The sequence below is a fragment of the Somniosus microcephalus genome, chromosome 13, assembly GCF_052327205.1.
Source record: "Somniosus microcephalus isolate GS21.2 chromosome 13, FLI_Smic_1.0, whole genome shotgun sequence".
Taxonomy (NCBI): Eukaryota; Metazoa; Chordata; class Chondrichthyes; order Squaliformes; family Somniosidae; genus Somniosus; species Somniosus microcephalus.
The window spans coordinates 57,651,972-57,673,755 of NC_140999.1; the positions used below are offsets into that span (position 1 = coordinate 57,651,972).

Sequence of the window (21,784 nt, forward strand, 5' to 3'; positions counted from 1 at the left end):
CAACGCATGGTTTGACCCCCGAGACCCCCTAGTAACTGAAGAGACTGTAATCCGGCAGCTCATGGTGACATTTAGGAATGGGAGGAATGGTGAGAGCCCCCAGCAAAAGGGTAAAGTCCACGAGGTTGAACCTGGGGCTCAGTATAAGAAAGAGTGGCACCAGGAGGGGAACAGTCCCTCCCAGGCTTGGTTAAATTGCTATGGGTGTGGGAAAGACGGTCACTGGAGAAAAGACTGTAAGAATTCCTGGAAGAATAGCAAGGGAAAGAATCCCCCAGCCCCAGCCCAAAGAGTAGAGACAGGAATCTCCTCCGCCTCAGTCGAGTCGCTACTGGAAGCAATGCGGTCTCTCCTGACCAACCAGGGAAAGGTAGCAGCCATCAATGGTGCTGCAACCCCCTCGCCCACCTCTGCCTCCCCACAATGACTGGCCGGTATGCTGGTTAAAGAGAGTGCACGTGCAGGCACTTTCTGGGACCCATATGGGTCCGGGCCAGTGGCAGCGATTACAGGCAGGGACGGGGCACAGAGAAATTCAGACAAATTGTACAAGGCAAGTTCAAGTTCACCGCCTGTAAAGACAGGCACAGTGTCCTGTTTAAAGGGGCCAGCTTCCCAGCCCGCTTCTAGAGTGGTCCCCCCCATGATGTGGGACCCTGCGGGGGCAGGGATAGCAATCCCCCTTGCAGGAGACATAGGGAGGGAGCTGACACCAGGTTTTAAACATGGGGAGGAAAATTTCCAGCCACCAGCAGCGGGTGGTGAGAGTATACCTGCCCCCAGCACAGGAGTGGGCAGGGAAGAGCAGACAAACCCAGAGAGAGATTTGCACCAGCAGGCTGCCAGGTACATTATACAGTGCGGGCTCTTTGGACATGGGGCAGAAGGTTCCCAGCCAGCTGGGGCTGTGACCCAAGCTCAGGGTCCGCCAGCCAAAGTTTCCCCCATAGAGACACCCCTCAGAAGGTCTCAGCGGGTGCCCCAGCCTAAGAAAGCATGGTCACCCACTTTACAGTGGAGTAGGGCGGTCTCCCGAGCCAGGGAAAAGCCAGAGAACAGGGGTCCCCACTCAACAGCCATAAGCTGCGAGGGACCAGAGACAGGAGGCAGTCCAGCTTCGTTGCAGCCAGCAGGAATCTGCGACAGTGCCAGAGATTAGACTGGCCGTCCGGAGACGGGCGGCATTTGTATTTATAGCTATGTGTGTGTATATAGCGTGCTTTTAAGGTGTATTTTAAGTTTTGTTGATTTAACTAGTTTTAAGTTAAAGTGCAAAGAGTTTAAGTTTACATGTGTGCCAAATGTTTGTATTTTGGTCCGAGGTCAAGGGACCCGACCATGTCTCCACCTAAGGCAGCAGGTCAGTGAGACCTGGCTGCATGTCCTTTTAAGTTTTTGCAGGAGATTGGAAAATGAAGCAGCCATGTTCGCCCAGCCCGAGCTGGACATCGAATGAAGATACGGAATGTTGGGGATCACCTCGCCACTGGACGAATCCAGGAGACCCCGCAGCGATCTTCGGGAAAAACCGGACAGAGTCTGGAGGAACTTGCCTACTCCTCCTACGGGGAGGAGATGGCCCCAGCTGGGTGGGGCATGGCCCCCAACCCAGCACTATCCTGACCGAAGTTCACTTGCGGGAGACCTCGCTGTCGAGGAGTCACGATGGGGAAGCGCGGGCGCCTGGTCATAGGGACGCTTTCCTCGGGGGTGGGTGGTGATGGCCCGGGAATGATTGTATAGAGGAGGGGGGAGACCCAAGAGTCGCGTGGGTGCGGTCGGGGGAGGGAGGAACTCACCCGGGGGCCCACGGGCAAAGAAGATATGTTGTGGCTGGGAAGGATGAGTGGGTGGCCGGATCAGTGTGGGGCCAGAGAGTGCCGCCACACAGGCACCCATCATTTTCTGCAGCCAGTCGAGGGAAGACGGGAGGGGGAGGGACTGGGAGTCATGAGATCCCACACTCCCCGGTCTCGGTCTGTGCCAAGGTGATTTTAAACGTGAGGGTTGCCCCGCCTCCACAAAGGGACAAGGGAACGGTTCGGGGCTGGCGGAGCAGGCTGGTCTGTAAATCCATTCTGCCTGTTTTAAAGTTTAAGGCGATCACAGGGGGGTGGAAGGTACTTTTACTGCCTGAGTGGGAGGAGCAATACCCACTCGAATTTCGTGACCCATCATCGGCACGTGATGATCAGGGTTCATTTAAGCATGTTGTTTAATGATTTTTTGTATTTTGTGTTGCAGCCCCAAGTTGAGCAGAGGCGTCGGATCCTCTCCGTGCTTGGGACCAGTTTGTGACAACTTCAAGTTGAGCAGAGGCGTAGGACCCTCTCCGTGCTTGCGATAATTTGAGTACATTGTGTAACTAAGATTGCAACATTTTGTAATAACTTATGATGTAAAAAAAAAGTGATTGTAAATTTGGTTTACACTGTATAATTTTACAAGCGTGTAGGGATATGAGACCCCTTATTGAAAACTGAAGTATCTGTAAGATGCCTACCGTACCATGGTTTTTTTTCTGGAATTTAAGGGGAATAGACGGGATGGGGATCAGTGGCAGATAGCTATTAGGTAAATACAGGGGATGGTTGTTTGTGGGGGGTCAGAAATCATTGCTCATTTCTTCAAGAGGATACTACAAGCAAGCTGGAAGTATCCAAGGGCGGACTGTAAGAATTCGCAATAATTTACAGTTCTGAAGATTCATTTTTTTGATTAAAGGATCCCTGAGCAATGTGCTTTTAAATTTCCAGGGATAAAATGGCAGTCACCACATGGCCGAGACAAAGGCTTGGAATGCAGCTTTCTGTGTCTGGAAGTAAGGTTCAATGAAGACAAAGGACAATGCTTTGTTTACAAAGCAACTGAATGCTATTAGCCTTTGTTTGTATATCGAGTGGATACAAAGGAAACTGCAGAAGAGACTTTTGCACCTTGAATGGGAACCGTTAAGATTTGAATGGGTTTTAAATCACCCAGCGCTGGACAATAGAGCAGCTGTATCTCCCTTTTGTTATTGGACCCTTTTGGGTGGGGAATTTTGCACACAGCCTTGCAAGGCAGGACGGGAGGGGCTCACCAGATATAAAGATAGGGCTGAGAAGCCAGCTCGCTCTCTTGACTTCCTGGGACCATAGGTGAGCTCTCTCTCTCTCTCTCTCTTCGCTGGATCACATGTGAGCAGAGTTTCTGACTCCTCAACAAGGCAACCTAGCAGGAGTTAAGGGGGGATGGTGATTTAAGGGAATTGCTAAGATTGTTTAAATAACATTGTAGCCATTGTATCCCTCGTTTTTGCCGTCTGCCTTACCCCCTGTTAAGCAATTTTACTGTGTTCGTGTGGGATAGTTTGATATTGTGATGATAGTTTCTTTTAGTTAATAAAGCTTGATTTTTGTTCTCTCACCCAAACCACGTGTTCCGTTTTAATATCATTAATTATAAGTTCCTCCACTCAGAACTAAAGGAGGGGTAGCGATTCGAAACCACTGTTTGTAAATTGGTTTAGAGTGCAGCAGCAAAAAGACTGCTGGCCAGGTAGATTACCTTAAACCAGTTTAAAAGAAGCCCCCGGAATCCTTACATACCATCTACAAGATGCACTGCAGGAACTCACCAAGGCTTCTTCAACAGCACCTTCCAAAGCCGCAACCTCTACCCCCTTGAAGGACAAAGGCAGCAGGTGCATGGGAACACCAACACCTCCAAGATCCCCGACAAATCACACACCATCTTGACTTGGAAATATATCGCCCTTCCTTCATCGTCGCTGGGTCAAAATCCTGGAACTCCCTACCTAACCACACTGTGGGACTACCTTCACCACACGGACTGCAGTGGTTCAAGAAATTGGCTCACCTCTACCTTCTCAAGGGCAATTAGGGATGAGCAATAAATGCTGGCCTTCCCAGTGATTCCCACATCCCGTGAGTGAATCAAAAAACAAATCTTAAAATCAGAGCCAGACCATTCAAGAGTGCAGTTAGGAAGCATTTCTTCACGAAAAGAGTGGTAGAAGTGTAGAACTCTCTCCCACAAAAAGCAGTAAATGCTCGCTCAATTAATAATTTTAAATCTGTGATCGATAGATTTTTGCTGAGCATGGGTATTAAGGGATTATGGAGTCAAGGCGGGTGGAGGGAGTTAAGATACAAATCAGCCGTGATCTCATTGAATGGCGGAAAGGGCTCGAGGGGCTGAATGGCCTACTCCTGTTCCTATGTTCCTATGCTCTTCTAGTCCTGTACATCATTATGTTTCTGTGATAACATTCTATTTGGACTGCTGTAAACATATTGGCCTAGAGTTGCACTCATTTCTCAGCGCAATTCGTCCGAAATCGGACAAACAAGAGCAAAAGATCACAGAATTTCAAGCACAAATTACGTCCAGCACAAATCGAGTTTCCGCGATCTTTTGCGCTAGTTTAAAAAAACATCGCACTAGAAACCTTCCCGCCCAGAAAATTGGCCACGCCCCCGATTGAATTAATAGGCATAGAGATTTTCCGCTAATTACCCCGGTTTGTGGGCATTCGAGGAGGCTCTTAAATTAAGCTGGGATTTTTAGGCGCAAGGACACTAATCGGCACCTTTTCAAAACTTTTAAATATTAAAAATATTTCATTTACTCAGAAACGGACTACTGTACACCAATGAAACTAATAAATGTTTCTGTTTAGTTTTTTAAAAGTCATTTTCAGTTATTTAAAATCAGGTTACTCGCAGTGGTGGACTCGACACTGATTAAAAATGCTTATTTTTTATGATAAACCCATTTTCAGCTTTATTAATAAAACTGCACCAGGTTACCACTTAAATGTATCATGAATTATTTTATAATTTAAAAAAATATTATGTTCTAAAAAGCTTCCTGGTTCAATTCAATTCACAAAACTAGCGCAACATTGAATGCAATTCGCGCCCGGATTTCAAATCGCTCCCAAAGTGGGGGGCGATTTTCCCAGCCCCGAGGAGGCGGGTTTGGAGGCGGGACAGTTGGCAAAATGACAAAAACTGAGGGCGGGTTCGAAACCTGCCTCCAACCCCCCTCCGCGCAATTTTGTTAGAGGCGGGTTTGATGGGTGCGATTTGGTCCCGCCTTCATCAGTTGGGAAAGATAGTTAAGACCCTTAAATAATAGTTAAGGGCCTCTATAATTCTATTTTAACAGGCCTTCGTTATTTTACCACATTTTTAGTGTGTTGCATGACCCTCCTAAACCATGCCAGCTAATCCTTGCGGGTTGACAAGTGGGTGGCCTCCTCACAGCTGCAGTTCCACCATTAAAACGGAGCTTTCATCAGGGAACAATTGCAGGTGGCAGAACTTTTGTTCCAAAGGACTTTCAGCACTTTGAGCAGGCCTACTGAAGTCAGAGGTGCTGCAGCTTCTATCTCTCAACTGTGGGACCTCCTTGGAAGACCCTCTCCCCGCTTGGACTGAGCACTTCCCCAACGGAGGTATCTGCCAGCAGCATGGGAACCATTTATTTCCTTTCACCATGGACCTCAGATTCAGATGAGGAGCAGCCACGGCAGCAGCAGAACCAGGCAGGTCAGCAGCAACAGCAGCAGGAGCCCCAACCTCCTGCTCACCCACCTGATGCTGCACAGGGCAGCAGGTGCCAGTGCATGGAAGCACTTCGTGCGAAGGAATGCAACCACCCAAACCGAAACCCGCCTCCAACCCGCCTCCATTGGGAAAATCGCGCCCTTGGTCACTGCACCTGTTGAATTTGTAAACACATTTAAAAGAGATTTACCTGTCCAGTGTACGGATAATTTGCAGCAGAGTTGATGCCTCCAGCTCTGATCACATATTGAAAGGCTTTCGTCATCGAACCACCCTTACATCCATGGTTTCCAAAAGGTCTGCTACAATCAACCAGGTTCTGTTCACTCAGAGGAACCAGTCGTCGTCTCTTCTTAAACCATTGTCCTTCAAGGGCACCAATCGCACTGAAAGCCCAGCTTGAGTGACATCGTCCCTGGTAATTACAGAAATACAATCACATAAAAAAGATTCTGATGTAAAAATAAAATCACCTTTCCACCTCTTGTAATGTGGAGTGCAGATTTACACTGATGATGTTAGTCCGTCTTCTTCAGTGAGGTTTATAGGAAGCACATGGGATCAATGAGTGTCTGTGTGCCCGGGTTGGGAGGGCGGTGCTTGGGCTCTTGCTTCTTAGGGCTGAGACATGGTTCACTGCAGAATAATTTAAACAAGAAACATTAGGCATGGAGCCAGGGGCACAGTATGCTAGCATGCTGCGTGTGACCCAGCTCAGACTGATAGGCTGATAATCTCTCTGCGGGTGATGAGGTTCTTACGCGAAATTGGACAGTCTCAACCGACTTCTTAATAAACATGAGACCAAGATGCAAAAATGGCCACAAATTGGCACTATATATATATCTAAAGCGGTTTGTCTGTTTGTCTCTCTGTCTCTCTGTTTGTCTATCTGTCTGTCTGTCCGCTATACACTCAAAAGTTATAGAGCGTACCTACACAAATGTTATATCAAAAGAAAGCTTATCATTAGGGGAGTCTAATAGGCATATTTACTTTTTGGTCAGACAAAAATTGTTCAGACACTATGCAAAAAAACGTTCAAAAATCCGCTCATTAGCGGTTGACCAATCCTACCGCTCATTAGCGTTGAGTTATGTGATGGTTGACCAATCCTACAGTTCAGTGACCTGATGGTTGACCAATCCGCTGTCTGTGGGCGGGCCTAATCCTGCAGTCTCCCGAAACCTCGCCGCCATTTTTTTCATCCCCACAGCGACAGCACCAGCCAAACAAACCCCCACATTGCGGCTCCGGGAGCGGGAGGTGAGTTGGAGTCACTCGGGCCGGGCCTCACAGCCGCTCGGCCCGAGACACAGAGCGGGCGGGGGAGCTTCAGCGGCCGTCCATAAACCGCGCTACCCGCGGCGGCCGGCCACACCGGGTAATCAGCTGGGGTCCGTCTCGGCCCGAGAGCCCGGCCGGGCCTGAACCGCTAGGCCCCGCACGGCCACCGCGGCCGGGCTCAATTTTCAAAGCCCTTCCCCGGGTGCCAAAAGAGGGGGAGGGAGGGAGGGAGATCAGAGGGGGAGAGGTAGAGAGAGGGAGAGAGAGAGAGAGGGGACATACAGGGGCAGGGAGAGAGGGGGGGAGAGAGAGAGGGGGCAGGGAGAGAGAGGGGGAGGGACAGAGCGAGGGTCAGGGAGGGAAAGAGTGACACAGAGCGCGGGAGCGGCAGCGCCCAGCCATAAACCGCGTTGCCCAAAATTGCCCTGGCAATGCCGGGCCCCCCCAGCTAGTATACATATATATATATATATATATGGACTTTCAAAAGGCATTTGATAAAATACCTCATAGCAGACTTATTCGGAAAATAGAAACATCTGGTACTGAAGGGATGGTGGTTACTTGGGTACGAAATTGGCTAAGGGATAGGAGGCAGAGAGTCATGCTGAATGGCTGTTTCTCTGACTGGAAGTAAGTGTGGAGTGGGGTCACCCAGGGGTCAGTATCAGGACCATTGCTTTTCTTGTTACATATAAATGACCTGGACTTGGGCATAGGGAGTACTATTCTGCAACTTGTGGAAGATACAAAACTTGGCAATGTAGCAAATAGTCAGCAGATTAACAGCAGACATGTGAAACAGGCAGTCACATGGCAGGTGCAGTTTAATGCGGACAAGTGTGAAGTGATGCACTTTGGGAGAAACAATATGGAGAGGCAGTATAATCTAATTGGTGCTATTTTGAGGGGGTGCAAGAGCAGAGGGACCTGGGGGTGCCTACTCACAAACCTTTGAAGGTGGCAGGGCAAGTTGATAAGGCAGTTAAGAAAGCATATGAGATACTTGACTTTGTAAATAGGGGCATTGAATACAAAAGCAAGGAAGTCATGCTAAACCTTTACAATCATTGTTTAGGTCTCAGCTGGAGAATTGTGTACAATTCTGGGCACCACACTTTCGGAAGCATGCCAAGGTGTTGGAGAGGGTACAGAGGGGTTTACCAGGATGATACCCGAGATGAGGGACTTCAGTTATGTGGAGAGATTGGAGAAGCTGGTATTGTTCTCCTTAGAGCAGAGAAGGTTAAGAGGAGACCTAATAGAGGTATTCAAAATTATGAGGGGGTTTGATAGAGCAAGTAGGGAGAAACTATTTTCTCTGATAAGTGAATTGGTAACCAGAGGTCACAGATTTAAAATCATTTGCAGAGGAAATGAGGATAATTATTTTCACAAGATCTGGAAAGCACTACCTGAAAGCACGGTGGAATCAGATTCCATAGGAACTTTCAAAAGCCAATTGGACATGTACTTGAAGAGGACTAATGTGCAGGGTTATGGGGAAAAGGCTGGGATATGGGACTAAACTGGACAAAAGCTGTCACAGGCACAATGGACCAAATGACCTCCTTCTGTTCTGTAACATTTTATGACCGTGATTTCACCTACCGAGGCGGGTCTGGTGTGGCTGGGGTCAGTGGCGGGGTACGACCCCGCTGCTGGCTCCAGCCCGCTCTGTGAAATGATTTTACACTGATTAGGCTTGTTAAGCCCGCCCAGCGTGTTTCCCAGCCAATTCAAGGAAGCGGGTCTGATGACGTCACTTGATGTTTCCTTAAAGGGACCATGTGTAAATTGATTTGGACATTTGTGCTGTCAGCATTCTATTGCATTGAGGTGCTGCAAACACTGTCAAGCACTGCACAGAGGTGCACGGCTGCACCCAGGCTCTCCCATGAATCCCTCCATATGCTTATGAAGAGAGTCACAGCACGCAGAGAGGTCCTCTTTCCTTCATGGGTGGAAGAGACCTCCCCAGGAGATCAACGCAGCCTGGTTGCACGTTGCATAGGAGGACACAGGCAGGGATGTCATTAGGAAGACCAGGCTGCAGTGGCGCAAACCTTTCAATGATCTCAGTAGATCACGAAACGTTACTGCAAAGCCACACTCAACCTCATGCCATTCATCACATCCCCACCACTCTGCCTTCCCTACCCTACTCCTCATACCAACTTACCTTGCACCTCCACCAACCCTCTCTATCTACATTATCATTTCCCCATCTCACTAGCCACTCCTCACACTCACTCTCATCCTAGTCCAATCATACCAACTAACAACACACAAGGGTAGGCACTTGGGTGTTTTAGCCAATGTTCATCTAAAGTTTCAAGTTTCTGTTAATGTGCTGTCAAACATTGAAATCTTTATTTTAGACAGTTTGCATTCTTGGACAGATGTGTGTGCACCTTTGGAAGTGGTTTAGTGAGTTGCAGTGAATGGTGAGACATAACGTTACCCCCTGCAATGGCGATGAGTGTGAAAGGAATAGCTTGGGCATTGTAGGGATGCTTTATGGTGTTGGTGTGGGGTGGTGCCAACCTGGCGCATCATGTGGCAGCCAGAGTGTACAGCATCAAGTGAAGTAAATCTGGCTATGGTGAGGCCATCCCATGCCTCCCGGGCAGCAATGTGATCGGGTGCTGATGCCCTGCGTCTTGTGCAGCATCAGTTGATTGCGGAGAAGGTTGGTGTTGTTGTTGGTGCTGCTGGTGTGCCTGGTACTGCTGGTGTTGTGACTAATTGTGGTCAGATTCTGAGGATCAAGGTGAGATATTTTCAAGGGCACCAATGCTGATGGAATAGATAGCAGGTGAGGTTGAGATGACAGAAGCTATCTGTCAATGGTCAGAGAGGTTGTTCCAATGAGGTGACACTGGATTGAGAGTTTGTTCCAAACACTTGCAAGCTGCATAAAGCTCAACCTGTCTTCCAAATGCAGTAAGCAACAGCTTCTAACCTTGGAAAGTGAACAGCTATGAAATGAGAGCTTTTATAGTCCATTTGCAGCTGTCAAGTTAAGAAATCATCCCATCCCGACACAACTCCCAACCTCCTTACCTGACGTGATCCCTGAGCAGCAGGGAAGCCGTGGGCCATGTCTTAAAATCTAAAGGTGAGCTTAAAATAGTTTTTAAATGCCTGTTAACAAGCTCTTAATAATATAAATTGCCTCCCCCGCCGCTTGGTGTCGGGTCTGTTGAGCGATGGAGGCGTGTTTGTTTGAGGTTGTTGCTAAACACACTGAGGGCAGATTAGAGGGAGCTTTACTCTCCTGTAGCTGTACCCGACCTGGGGATGCTTGGCACTAGGTGATTGAATTAGAAAAGTGTTCTCTCCTCAGCACTAACACCCTTCACCTCAATCAACACAAATTAACTGAAAAAAATTAAAGAAAGAAACACAGGAGAAAGAATTACATTAAAATTGTTAAAATTGTTAGAATTTTAAAGTGAGATCAAGTTACGCAAATCTGTGGATTTTATCTCAAATTGAAAAGGAGGCGTTTTAAACACTGTGATTATGTTAATCGTTTTACACCTGTTGGTTGTCTGAGTTTAAGAGCCAATTGCATTTTATAGTTAAGATGACACGAACCAGAGTCTTTATTAGTTCTCCATTGATGTCCTACAATCCAACTAATAATTGTTGGAAAGTGAGGCATTGTCTTTAAATGGATAATAAATGGGAAAAATTGCCAATAGCTGTAAACAAGACGGGAGAGCATCCTGAGTACCAAGTGCAAAAAGTCACAGACTGTGCCCCTCCCTCGCTCCAAACTTGTATCTCTTTGCTCGGACCTCCAGTCGCTCTCCTTCCCCACACTTTTTTTTAAACTCTATCTTCTACTTAAAATTGTTCTAGTTTCCCTCTTATTCTCTTTGTCTCTTTTCCTTTCATTCCTCTTCGGAAATTGTTCCATTTTATTTTAAACCGGATTTTTTTCTGGGAACTTACTTCGCATCTCACTTTTGTTTTTCCTATTTTCTGTTCTTATATTTTCTTCTTTTCTTCTAGTTCTTTTTTAAGCATCCCATATCTCCATTATTCATGCCTGGTCATAACCAGTGCACGTAAACAGCAGCGATGAGCAATCAGGAGAGGTAGTTTCAGGCAAATAGGAGCTAAAACCAAAGCTGCACCTTCCTTACAGGTTCCTACAAGCCCGTCATAACTTTAACATTTCTTCAGAACCTTACACTTAATAATTGCTAGAAAGATTCCTTCCGATTTTTACCTGGTTCTTTACTGGAGTAACATAGCCTCTCCTGCGCCAGTCGACACCTCTACATTTTTCAACATCATCACTTTCTTCGTCTTCATCACTTTCATCATCTTCATCAACTTCTTCTTCAGTTGAGTTATCAGCTTCAGCTTGGAGGTATCCATTATTGAGTTCATTGAACTCTTCAGTAGTCTAGAAAGTCAAGTACATGGACATTCGTTAATGAAGTGACTGACTTTTAATGGGTAATGTGCAGGAGGAGGGTAGATTGTCTCCCAAGGTTACATTTTCATCCATTCACTCTGTCTAGCGGCAAAGGAAGATGAGAGTATCAAGCAGTGCTCACACTCCATACTCATGTCTAATCTTTGACTAAAATAAGGAACTGCAGGAAAACATGAGTCCATCCATTTCTTCACAGGCCAGTACAAAGTAGAGGGTGGCACAGCCTGAAGGTGATAAAACATCTCTCTGGTCTATGGTACAATAATCAAAATAGCAGCAGTTATTAAACGTGTGCTTTATTTTATGTGAAAACATTTGATAATCTTCTACAGTAATTATAATCTGACAGAGGACTTTCACCAGTGAGGAGTATGGGTAAAAGCTGCCATTCCCCCAGGAGGCCATTTGGCCCATCGTGTCATGAGGAGAAAGGGTAAAGCTGCCATTCCCCCAAGATGGCTGAGTTTATTGGTGCATAACTGAGCCTGTGCTTAATTAACTGATCTCAGCGGGGCTGCAGTTGGGGCCTATAATTGGCCTTAGTGCCCTTGGACTTAGAAGAGAAAGTCAGGCAGGATTCCCATTTCTGATCACAATTCAGTGCACTGGAGAGCAGCTGTTGCACAAGGATCAGGTTTGCTTTTGATGCTGCCCTGGTCAAGTACTCTGCCCACACTAACCGTTGAGGCTCAAACAACAAGACTGAGAAAACAGAGGCTGCCTGTGGACCTGTCTCCCATGAGTCATTGCCCTTGTTTCACACCAATTTTACAACAGTTGAATCGATTTTTATGATAAAATATAATGGCCCAGAAATTTGGGTCGGGGGCTTCCCGCGGGTGCAAGCCCCTGACCTGCACTTACCATGCGCGCCGGCCGTTGAGCTCTGGGCCCCCGTGGAATTCCGATCCAGGGCCTGGTCCAGCTGCCGGCGCGCAGTTCTTGCGTATCCCAGGGGCGCAGTTAGTTCAATGCATCCCCTGGGATCACATGGGCCATGGGGAGCTACATTCATAAGATTGACAGGAAGAGCTGTCAAAACTTATAAATACTACGGGCCCAAAACAGCACTAAATCTTCAAATACATTTTTTTAAAAATCACATTTTTTAAATAAACTATAAATTACATGAAATAACTATTTTAAACAATAATTTAAATTTTTGAAAAAAGGAATTTTATTTTCTAACGGGGCTAAAAATAAACTCACCTTGCTTTAAAGTATTTAAGAATAATAAACCGGTGGAAAAAATGTTTTAATTTTAATTAATTCACCACTTACCTTGTAAAAAGCAGGCCTTGCGCCTGCTTTTTACATGTCTAACTTCTGGAGACTTACCTTCCCGGGAAAACCTGCAAAAAAAAACGAAGTTCGATGTGCACGCGCAGCCTCTCCCGCGCATGCGTACGACCTCTGAACCCCTGCTTTCAGGGGAATGGAAGTGCCGGTTTCCTGCGCATGCGCAGTGCATGCAGGAAACCAGCACTTCCATTGGGCTTACGGGTGAGTACCCCATGCGTACTCACCCGTGGAGACCCGAATTTCTGGGCCAATGACAATGGATCTAAATTCCCACTGATCCCAAAGTTGGGTTTTAGTCCATCTCTGCGGGGAGGTTAGGGCCAAGGCAGCTGGCAAGTTGAGCACTGCCAACACTACCCTATGGTGCCAGTTAGCTTGGTCATCCCATTTTCTTATTCTCACCAGCAAAAACAAAAGTGCAGCAGACATATAGGCAGTGCCCCAGCCCATGGTGCTGGCTGTTTAACAAGAGCAAATAGGATGAAATGAGATGTAAAATGGAGAGGAGAATCTATTTTGACATTGGTAAGAGAAGCTGAAGTCTTTGTTAAAATGAGGTGCTGTGATATCACTAACCATATCACACCTCATTCAGTAATAACACCTCAATAACTGTCATCTAATAGACCCCCATATTACACATCTTGTACAAACCAGATCTCCAAACTGATTCATTCCCACAGTAAATGTGTGCTTCCCCATTGTGTGCTCCAGGTTGTGTTGTTCAATGTATCTCATATTGTCCTCCCATATCATTCTTCTGTAGCCCTCTTCTTCCTGAAAAAAGACATTTAGCCAGTCAAGCTCTAGCACCTTTCATCAGTGTAATTATACAATAGTTTTAAAATTCCCTGTGCAAAAGCTGAAATAATATTTTGCATTCAGGTTTCTATCCCTTCATTAATATCAGAGAGCGTGCCGTCATTACCCTTCCCATACACACTCAAACCTAAAGCAGATTGAACCGCCAGTCTGAGTGACTGACGCTAAAAGTACAGTAGAAATAAATGACTGAACAAGTTCAACAGGTTCATTGCTGGTTACAGAATATTTTAGGAGTGAGCAATGGCGAAATTTGATAATATAGAGGAAGATAAAGGTTATATATTTCACAGGTTCGATTCCTTCAACTGTATCCTATTAATATTCTCATCAAAATGCTTAGTGATTACATCATTTTATTAAAAATAATATATATTTCATTTTGCTACACATAGCAAGCCAAGCAACTCCTTCCATGAACATTAACCTCAGTCTCAGGAACAGCATTAACTATCATCACTGGTATCAAGGTGGAACAAAGCTGGTTCCAACTCATAGGATTACACGCATCATCAATTATTGTACACCCTGCTCAAACCCAGCCACCGAGAACAGTCCTGTTCTGCTCAGAACGTGGTGCAATCCTTTATATTAAGATCACTGAGGTACCAGTAGTTGTACCATACAGAATTCTTCGAATTGTACTGAAACTTGAAACAAAAGAGAGGAAAAGACTCTAGGTGGAAATTGTCAGTAGTTTAACAAATGTGTTGAATTCCTTCCCCCTTCTGAGTGAGGTGAATGTTTGGAGTAGATTCCGTTCTAGAGCAAATTCCCTTTTACCTCCGTGTACTGCTTCTCATACTGTGATTTCCAGTTCTTCCAATCTTCATCCAATGTTGAATCAAATGTGTGGCCTGAGGCTACAACCAGAATAGACACCACCACACAGCCCAGAAACAATGAAAACTTCATGATGGACAATCTAAAGGAGTAAAACCAATGACATTAGACATGGATTTGATAGATTACTATGGAAAAGTTTTTTTTAAGCTAGTCAGCATGGAGAGGAAGATAAAAAGATATTATTCATCGTAATCTTTGAATTGCTGTCACCTTTCTAAGTCAGAGAGAGGTTGGGCAACAGGAAATCTAAAGACGGAAAGGGGCCAATGAGAGGCAGCAGAAAAGCTGCAGAAAGTGTGAGGGTGGGACAATCTATTTCAAAATGCCAGAGTGTGTTTTGCACCTCAGCTTGACTGAACAGGAGACTTCATCACAGACATAGTCTGTGGAATTGAATTTTCCGGCACACTGTCCATTTAGTATGGCGTTGCATTTCTGGAGGTACCATCTTTTAGATGTCTGTCATTTCAGGGGCATCTTAAGGATTCTGTGGCACTATTTGAAGTGAGCAGAAAGTTCTTCTGTTGGTAGAGTTTCCGCTTTGGGCGTAATCGGCGATCCGGGCACAAATTGAACCCCAAATTGCACCCTTTTTGAAAAGTTTTTTTTCCTCGAGTTTTCACTCAAACTCATTTGCATATTGCCGAATGCAAAATCTGCCATGAACCAGTGCGATCGGGCAGCATTTTAGAATGCAATTTAAAAAAAATTTGCTTTAAAATATATTCCTCGATATATTTATGAGTGATAACTTGATGCGGTTTGATTAATGCAGCTGAAAATGGGTCTATCACAAAAAAAACATTTTTAATCAGTGTCAGTCCACCACCTGTGAGTAACCCAATTTTAAATGACTGAAAATGACTTAAAAAAATTACAGAACCATTTGCTAGTTCTATTGGAGTTCAGTAGTCAGTTTATGAATAAATTAAAAAAGATTACATTCAAAAGCTTTTCAAATGCGCCTATTAGTGTCCCTGCACCCTAAAGAACCAGCTTAACTTTTAGAGCCTCCTCGAAGGCCCACAAACAAGCACAATTAGTGGAAACTCGTCATGGTGATTAGAGCATTAAAAGCATAGAGAGCACACAGCATATATGCACCAGAATGATACCAGGGGTGAGAAAGTAAAATGAAGAGAGTCTTGAGAGACTGGGACTATTTCCAATGGAGCAGAGAAGGCTAAGAGGATATTTAATAGAGGTTTTTAAAATTATGAAGGGGTTTGATAGACCAGATAGGGCAGACTATTTCAGCAACAGCTTTGATTTATATTGCCTCAGGTTAGGCAGCTATGACAAGGGGGCTATCAAAATAAAATTGTTATTAAAAGAATGAAGAGAAATATCTTTATTTAGAGAGTTGTTAGAGCTTTTCCATTGGGAATAGTTTAGTTAGAGACCTTTGCATCTTTTAAGGCAGCAGTATTTTAATTAGAGGCAGATATAGGGCTATGTAGAGAGAGCAGGGCAGGGGGATTAGTTTTGGATTGCTCTTGCAAAGAGCTGTCATTACCACAATAGGCTGAATGGCCTCCTTCTGCGCTGTAAACTTCAATGGTTTCCAATTGGAGCTCATTCGTATTTTTTAATGAAATGGATTGTGTGTTTGGGGAAATACCACTGCTGGTCATTTCAACAAATTCATTAATCTGCTCATTTTAAACAAGTTAAATCACTTTGCTAAAATAGTGAAACAGAGGACTTTGAACCCTATACAATCTGGACGTACACAGAAAATGCACATAATTAATTAAAAACATTAAAAATATATGCAATTTATTAAAATAACTTTTTTTTAATGTACACAATTTATTAAAATGCCAAATTTTACAAAAAATAACACGTCTACAAGGATCTTCAGACTAATGAAACACGTTATCAAGGTCTTGGCCACATAGAGTATGAAGGATTGGGATTTGAACCAGTTGAATGTTGCAGTCGAGCGACACAGCATGACAACCTAGTTTCAGTCGAGACTAGTTTAAAAACACAATGGACTGAACTACAAAAGTGATTAAGCATGTGGAGATATGAGAAGCTGATTAACCTTTGAGCCATGTCCAATCACGAGTCACTGATCGGCCGAAGCCACAATGAAATAAGAAAGGACCCTGCTGTCCAGATAACTGGACAAACTTAGATAAAAGACAGAACTAAAAGAAGGGGCTTAGCTAACGATGTAAAGTTATAATTAGATTGTTTTTGAAGGAATATAATTGGGGAGGGGGGCGGCTGTTACCACGAAGCCAGACTGGCCAAGGAATAAGTAATGTAATCAAGGCTATCGATGTGCTCCAGTCTTGTACTGTATATAAGCTTGTGAATTTTGTTGATCGGGGAGAAGGTGCTCGCACAGACCGCGGGGTCTGAGACGCTTCTCCCAGAGCTCTGTTTTCAATAAACTGCACCTTTTACTTTACCACAGATTAGATGTGAATTTATTTTCACCCAACAGAGTACAATCACAGTTATAAAAAATAAATACAGAATGCAATAATTGATTAGTCAGCCTGTTACAAACTAGCAAATAACCTGAGCAGACCATTTAAAAAATAAAATTCATATCCTGTTCTGCAAAATGCAGTTGAAACTATTATGATAACACAACCGATACACAATCATTGTGCATTTGCACAATTAGTGATAATGTTAACAGGAGATGAAGTGGCTGAATAAGGACAGGCTTCAGCTAATCACTGTCATTTGGAATATACTGGAACTTTAAATCAGCCATTAGACGCAGAATTCAGAATTTTTGCTGAATTCTAAGTGTTAGCCGTGGCTCATTTGGGTTCACTCTCGTCTCTGATTCAGAAGGTTATGGGTCCAAGCCCCACTCCAGAGACTTGAGCATGTAATCTAGGCTGACATTCCAGTGCAGAATTAAGGGAGTGCTGCACTCTCGGAGGTGCCGTTTTATGGATGAGACGTTAAATTGATGCCCTGTCTGCCCTCTCAGGTGGGCATAAAAGATCCCATGGCACTATTTTGAAGAATAGCAGGGGTGTTCTCCCCGGTGTCCTGCCCAATATTTATCCCTCAACCAACATCGCTAAAACAGATTATTTGGTCATTTATTTAATTGCTGTTCGTGGGACCTTGCTGTGCAGGATTTGGCTGCTGTGTTTCCTACATTACAATAGTGAGTACACTTCAAACGTACTTCATTGGCTGTAAAATACTTTAGGACATCTTGAGGTCATGAAAGGCAACTTTTTCTTTGTTTTTTCGACTTTAGACTCTTCGGCTGGAATTTTGCCAGCGCTCAGGGGACGAGATTGGAGGTGGGACCTCCGGCAAAATCGCAAATGGCCTGGAATTTGTGATCAGGATGACGGCGAATATGTTATTCTGCCTGTGAAACTGATCGCAACTTCGGGAATTGGCGCATGCGCATGCGGAAATCCTGAAGTTGTGGTCGGACATTGACAGCTCTGAAACAGGCTGCGCTGTGACCCCCACTGCCCCACAGAGCCGGCAATCAGTGTAATCATCCAAATCAGGGAAAGTGACGGAAACTTCAGCTCTTCCGCAGTATTTACGCTGTTAAATTCCCCACTAAAACTTAGACCCAAAGGGATTAGTTGTGACTGGGGTTTTGACAGCGTTATTACTGCTAAACAAATGTTAAGGGCCTGGAAAACTAATATTAATTTTGTGCCGTGTGAAATTTGTCCATTGCAATAAAAAAAATTTTTTTAGGAAACTTAAATTTTTTAAAAAGTTTGTCCACCTTTATTTCAGGTTTGCCTTTTCCCCATGTTAGAGTCCCAATCTTTCTTTTGCTCTCTCTAACATTTTTAAAAAGTTAGAATACTCTCTTCCTTGTTCGCTGTCTGTGAGAATTCTGCGTTTTGATTGGCTGCTCAGACAACCTGTTGACGTCACAGCAGTTCACACAAGGGGACCCCCACTAGACTCGGTTGATTTGAATTGAATGTCTGAAAACCCGAAGTTCTCGACACAGAGATTGCGAGATCCTTGTGTGAAGCGTACTTCGGGGCCAGCGGCGAACGCCTTTGCCTCCCTGCTGACCACAAATTCCGGGTCAATGACACGAGAGCCTAAGCCGAGTGACTCACTTGACGTTCCAGCACCAGACTAGTGAAGAATAAAATTTGAAGCAAAAGGACAAATAGCCAGAGAGATTGCATTTTAAATTTAAATTAAAAAAAAAATTGTTCATGAAGTCACTTCAGCAATTTGTCAATTCAGTGATTTTCTTGTAAAATTAAAGGATGTGGGCCCTGCTCTGTCGATGTCCAAGATCGATCTGGTAGACCATTCTGCATTTATTCACTGTCCAGAGAAACCAATGACTTTATTCAGGGGTTGCATTTGCCTCGTGGGATTCCCGAGCAAATGTTCGGTCTGGGGCCCGGGGTGAGTCCAGTTCGATTTACTACAATCCTTAAACTCGGGGCCCCTGACTGGCTCCAGACCCTATGCAATCGCATGGGTTGCATGGTCCTAATGCCACCCCTGATTTTATTATTATTTATGACCTTTAAAGAGGAACAGTAATGGGGGAGCACTGTCATTATAAAGAACTTTCCGTTAGTGTCCTACAACCTGCTGATGAAATAATTGTTTTATTTTCAGGCTTTAAATCAGATATTTCCCTCATGCTCTACACCATAGACTATTCACATAAGCAAACCCTCATTCCCTATCAACCAGAGTGCGATCTGATAGTCACACTATCTTGGAATGTAGGGTTACCTAGGGGTTGATCAGAAGCCCTTCTTACTGTAATTAGCTCACGGAATGAGCACAGTCCTCAATGCCAACTCATGTCATTGCACCCAAATGCAGCTGAGTCACCCTGGGATCCAGCTTCCTCCACAATGAAATACCTGTCCATACCTACAGAATTTACCTGAACACAAAGACACAAAATGGAAGGCACGAAAATAAGAACTCCCTTACAATTCCCCCTTACAGTTACTAAAGATTTCCCTTAGAATCGCATTACTCAATTAAAATATCACACAGTTTCATTAGAAACATTACAATGAAGGAGTTCATCTGTCTCATCTCATCTCATCTTATCCCGTCTCGTCTCGTCTCGTCCCATCCTGTCTCGTCCCATCCCATCCCATCCCATCCACCAGTGAACTTCAAAAGAAAGATAAAGCCCTTGCATTCGTAAACTCACCTTGGAGTGATCTTGCCCTCTGAGTGCAGCTCCACCACACAGCGGGTATACTCCTACTTTATATACACACAGCCTTCCTTAAATTCTACGATACCATCACTGATTGACGAATAGAAGAGATTAATTGATTAACACATTCAAATAGATTATTGCATGTCTTTAAGAGTATTGCTTAAGAATTTAAGTCCTCTTTTTAAAGGTATAGAAGAACAATGGTTAAAATGCAATAATTACGTGACATGTTCTTTTTATTAACTTTTTTTGTTTTGACAAATTTGATGCTTATGAGGAGGGAGAAGGGGAAATTTTTCATACAGTTTTTACCAAAGTGTCAGCTTCGAACAGGTTTATCATGGACCAGATGTAGAGTAAATCTCTCTCTTGGTTCACTGCCACTTCTCGGAATGCCCACCTTGAAGAAGATCTGCCATTCTCTCTGATGGGATTTCTGTTTGTTCATCTTCATTGCTTTCTGTTTCCCTTCTCGTGTTTGATCAGGTATCTGCCAAGACTCGTTTTCACAGCCACATCTATTTCCTCAGCAACTGTCTCCAGTTCCGACTTGTTCCACGTGGATTTCAACTGACATTCCATCCTTCGTGTTTCGGATCCACCCAGGATTACAGACATCTCCAAGATATTCAGCATTCCTCGAACTACTGCTCTCGCCATGTCCTGAGATCCACGCTCAACGCCAAGAGTCGCCACTTGAATACTCTCGACCTCTCTCTTCTGCAGCGCCAACTCACTCTATCTCAAAGCTGTCCTGGTCCACAGTTCCATTTCATCCTTTGACTCCTCTGACGCTTCAACAAAAAACTTTTTTTTATTCCTTTCAGATGTCAAGGATCGCAAGCTTCATCAACTCTTGGACACCAACGCCTCTCCGGAACCTTCCTCCCCTTCACTCTCCTCTGACCCCATCCCTTCTTCCAATCTCACCCCCTTGTGTGTTTTCACTATCCCCTCTGACCTACCCCTCTCTGACCCCGAACGATCAGTCCTTAGCAAAGGCCTGAGCTTCATCCCCTTACGCACCTCAATGAATTTTGAGCTTGGCACGACACTGAGCTCTTTTACCGTCACCTTCGTCTCCGTGCCCACTTCTTTGGCCAGGCATCTTCCCCCCACACAGCGGACCCTTTTTTCCGCTTTCAGAATTCTCGGTCTACCTGGATCCCTCCCTCTGGCATCTTACCCTCTCTTGATCTTTTCATTGCTAACTGCCGGCGTGACATCGGCCTTCTTCAGTTCTCTGCTCCCCTCACTCATTCCGACCTACCTCCTTCTGAACTTGCAGCATTCCATTCTCTCCGATCCAACCCTAACATTGTCATTAAACCTGCTGACAAGGATGGTGCTGTTGTTGTTTGGTGAACCGACCTCTACCGTGCGGAGGCTGAATGGCAACTCTCTGCCACATCCTCCTACCTCCCCCTGGACCATGACCCCACTACCGAACATCAAGAAATTATTTCCAAGACTGTCACTGACCTCATCTCCTCTGGAGATCTTCCCCCCAGGGCCGCAAACCTCATAGTCCCTCAACCCTGCACAGCCCACTTCTACCTCCTTCCCAAGATCCACAAACAGGACTGCCCTGGTAGACCCATTGTTTCAGCCTGTTCTTGCCCCACAGAACTGATTTCTTCCTTTTTCAACTCTATTTTTTCTCCCCTTATCCAGTCCCTTCCCACCTATATTCGTGACTCTTCCGACACCCTCCGCCACTTTAACAGTTTCTAGTTTCCCGGGCCCAACCATCTCCTTTTCACTATGGACGTCCAATCCCTCTACATCTCCATCACCCACCAGGATGGCTTGAGGACGCTCCACTTCTTCCTTGAATAGAGGCCCAACCAGTCCCCATCCACCACCACCGTCCTCCGCCTGGCTGAACTTGTTCTCACATTGAACAACTTCTCCTTTGACTCTACTCACTTCCTCCAAATTAAAGGTGTTGCTATGGGTACCCGCATGTGCCCTAGCTATGCCTGCCTTTTCATGGAATATGTGGAACATTCTTTATTCCAGCCCTACTCAGGTCCCGTCCTTCACCTCTTTTTCCGGTACATCGATAACTGTATCGGTGCCATTTCCTGCTCTCGCCCTGAACTAGATAATTTCATTCACTTTGCTTCCAATTTCCACCCTTCGCTCATCTTCACGTGGTCCATCTCCGAATCTTCCCTTCCCTTCCTCGACTTCTCTGTCTTGATTTCTGGGGATAGGCTATCGACCAACATCCATTATAAGCACACTGACCCCCACAGCTACCTGGCTTACACTTCCTCCCACCCCGCTTCCTGTAAAGACTCTATCCCAATCTCCCAG

The 21,784-nt window shown here is 45.1% G+C and overlaps 1 protein-coding gene and 1 pseudogene across 1 annotated transcript in view; one reads left to right on the forward strand and one right to left on the reverse strand.

Annotated features, from left to right (window-relative positions):
- LOC147108344 (procathepsin L-like) overlaps positions 1–19,507 on the reverse strand; it is a 47,840-nt gene extending 28,333 nt beyond the window's left edge. The window contains exons 1-5 of the mRNA XM_086004942.1: positions 19,451–19,507; positions 14,227–14,368; positions 13,276–13,398; positions 11,107–11,286; positions 5,767–5,991 (exon numbers count right to left, since the gene is read on the reverse strand). Coding sequence (XP_085861068.1) covers positions 5,767–5,991; positions 11,107–11,286; positions 13,276–13,398; positions 14,227–14,358 — 660 coding nt within the window. The 5' untranslated portion in view covers positions 14,359–14,368; positions 19,451–19,507. The remainder of the gene's footprint in view (positions 1–5,766; positions 5,992–11,106; positions 11,287–13,275; positions 13,399–14,226; positions 14,369–19,450) is intronic.
- LOC147108345 (uncharacterized) lies at positions 18,655–21,301 on the forward strand (annotated as a pseudogene).
- Positions 21,302–21,784: the final 483 nt, after the last annotated feature.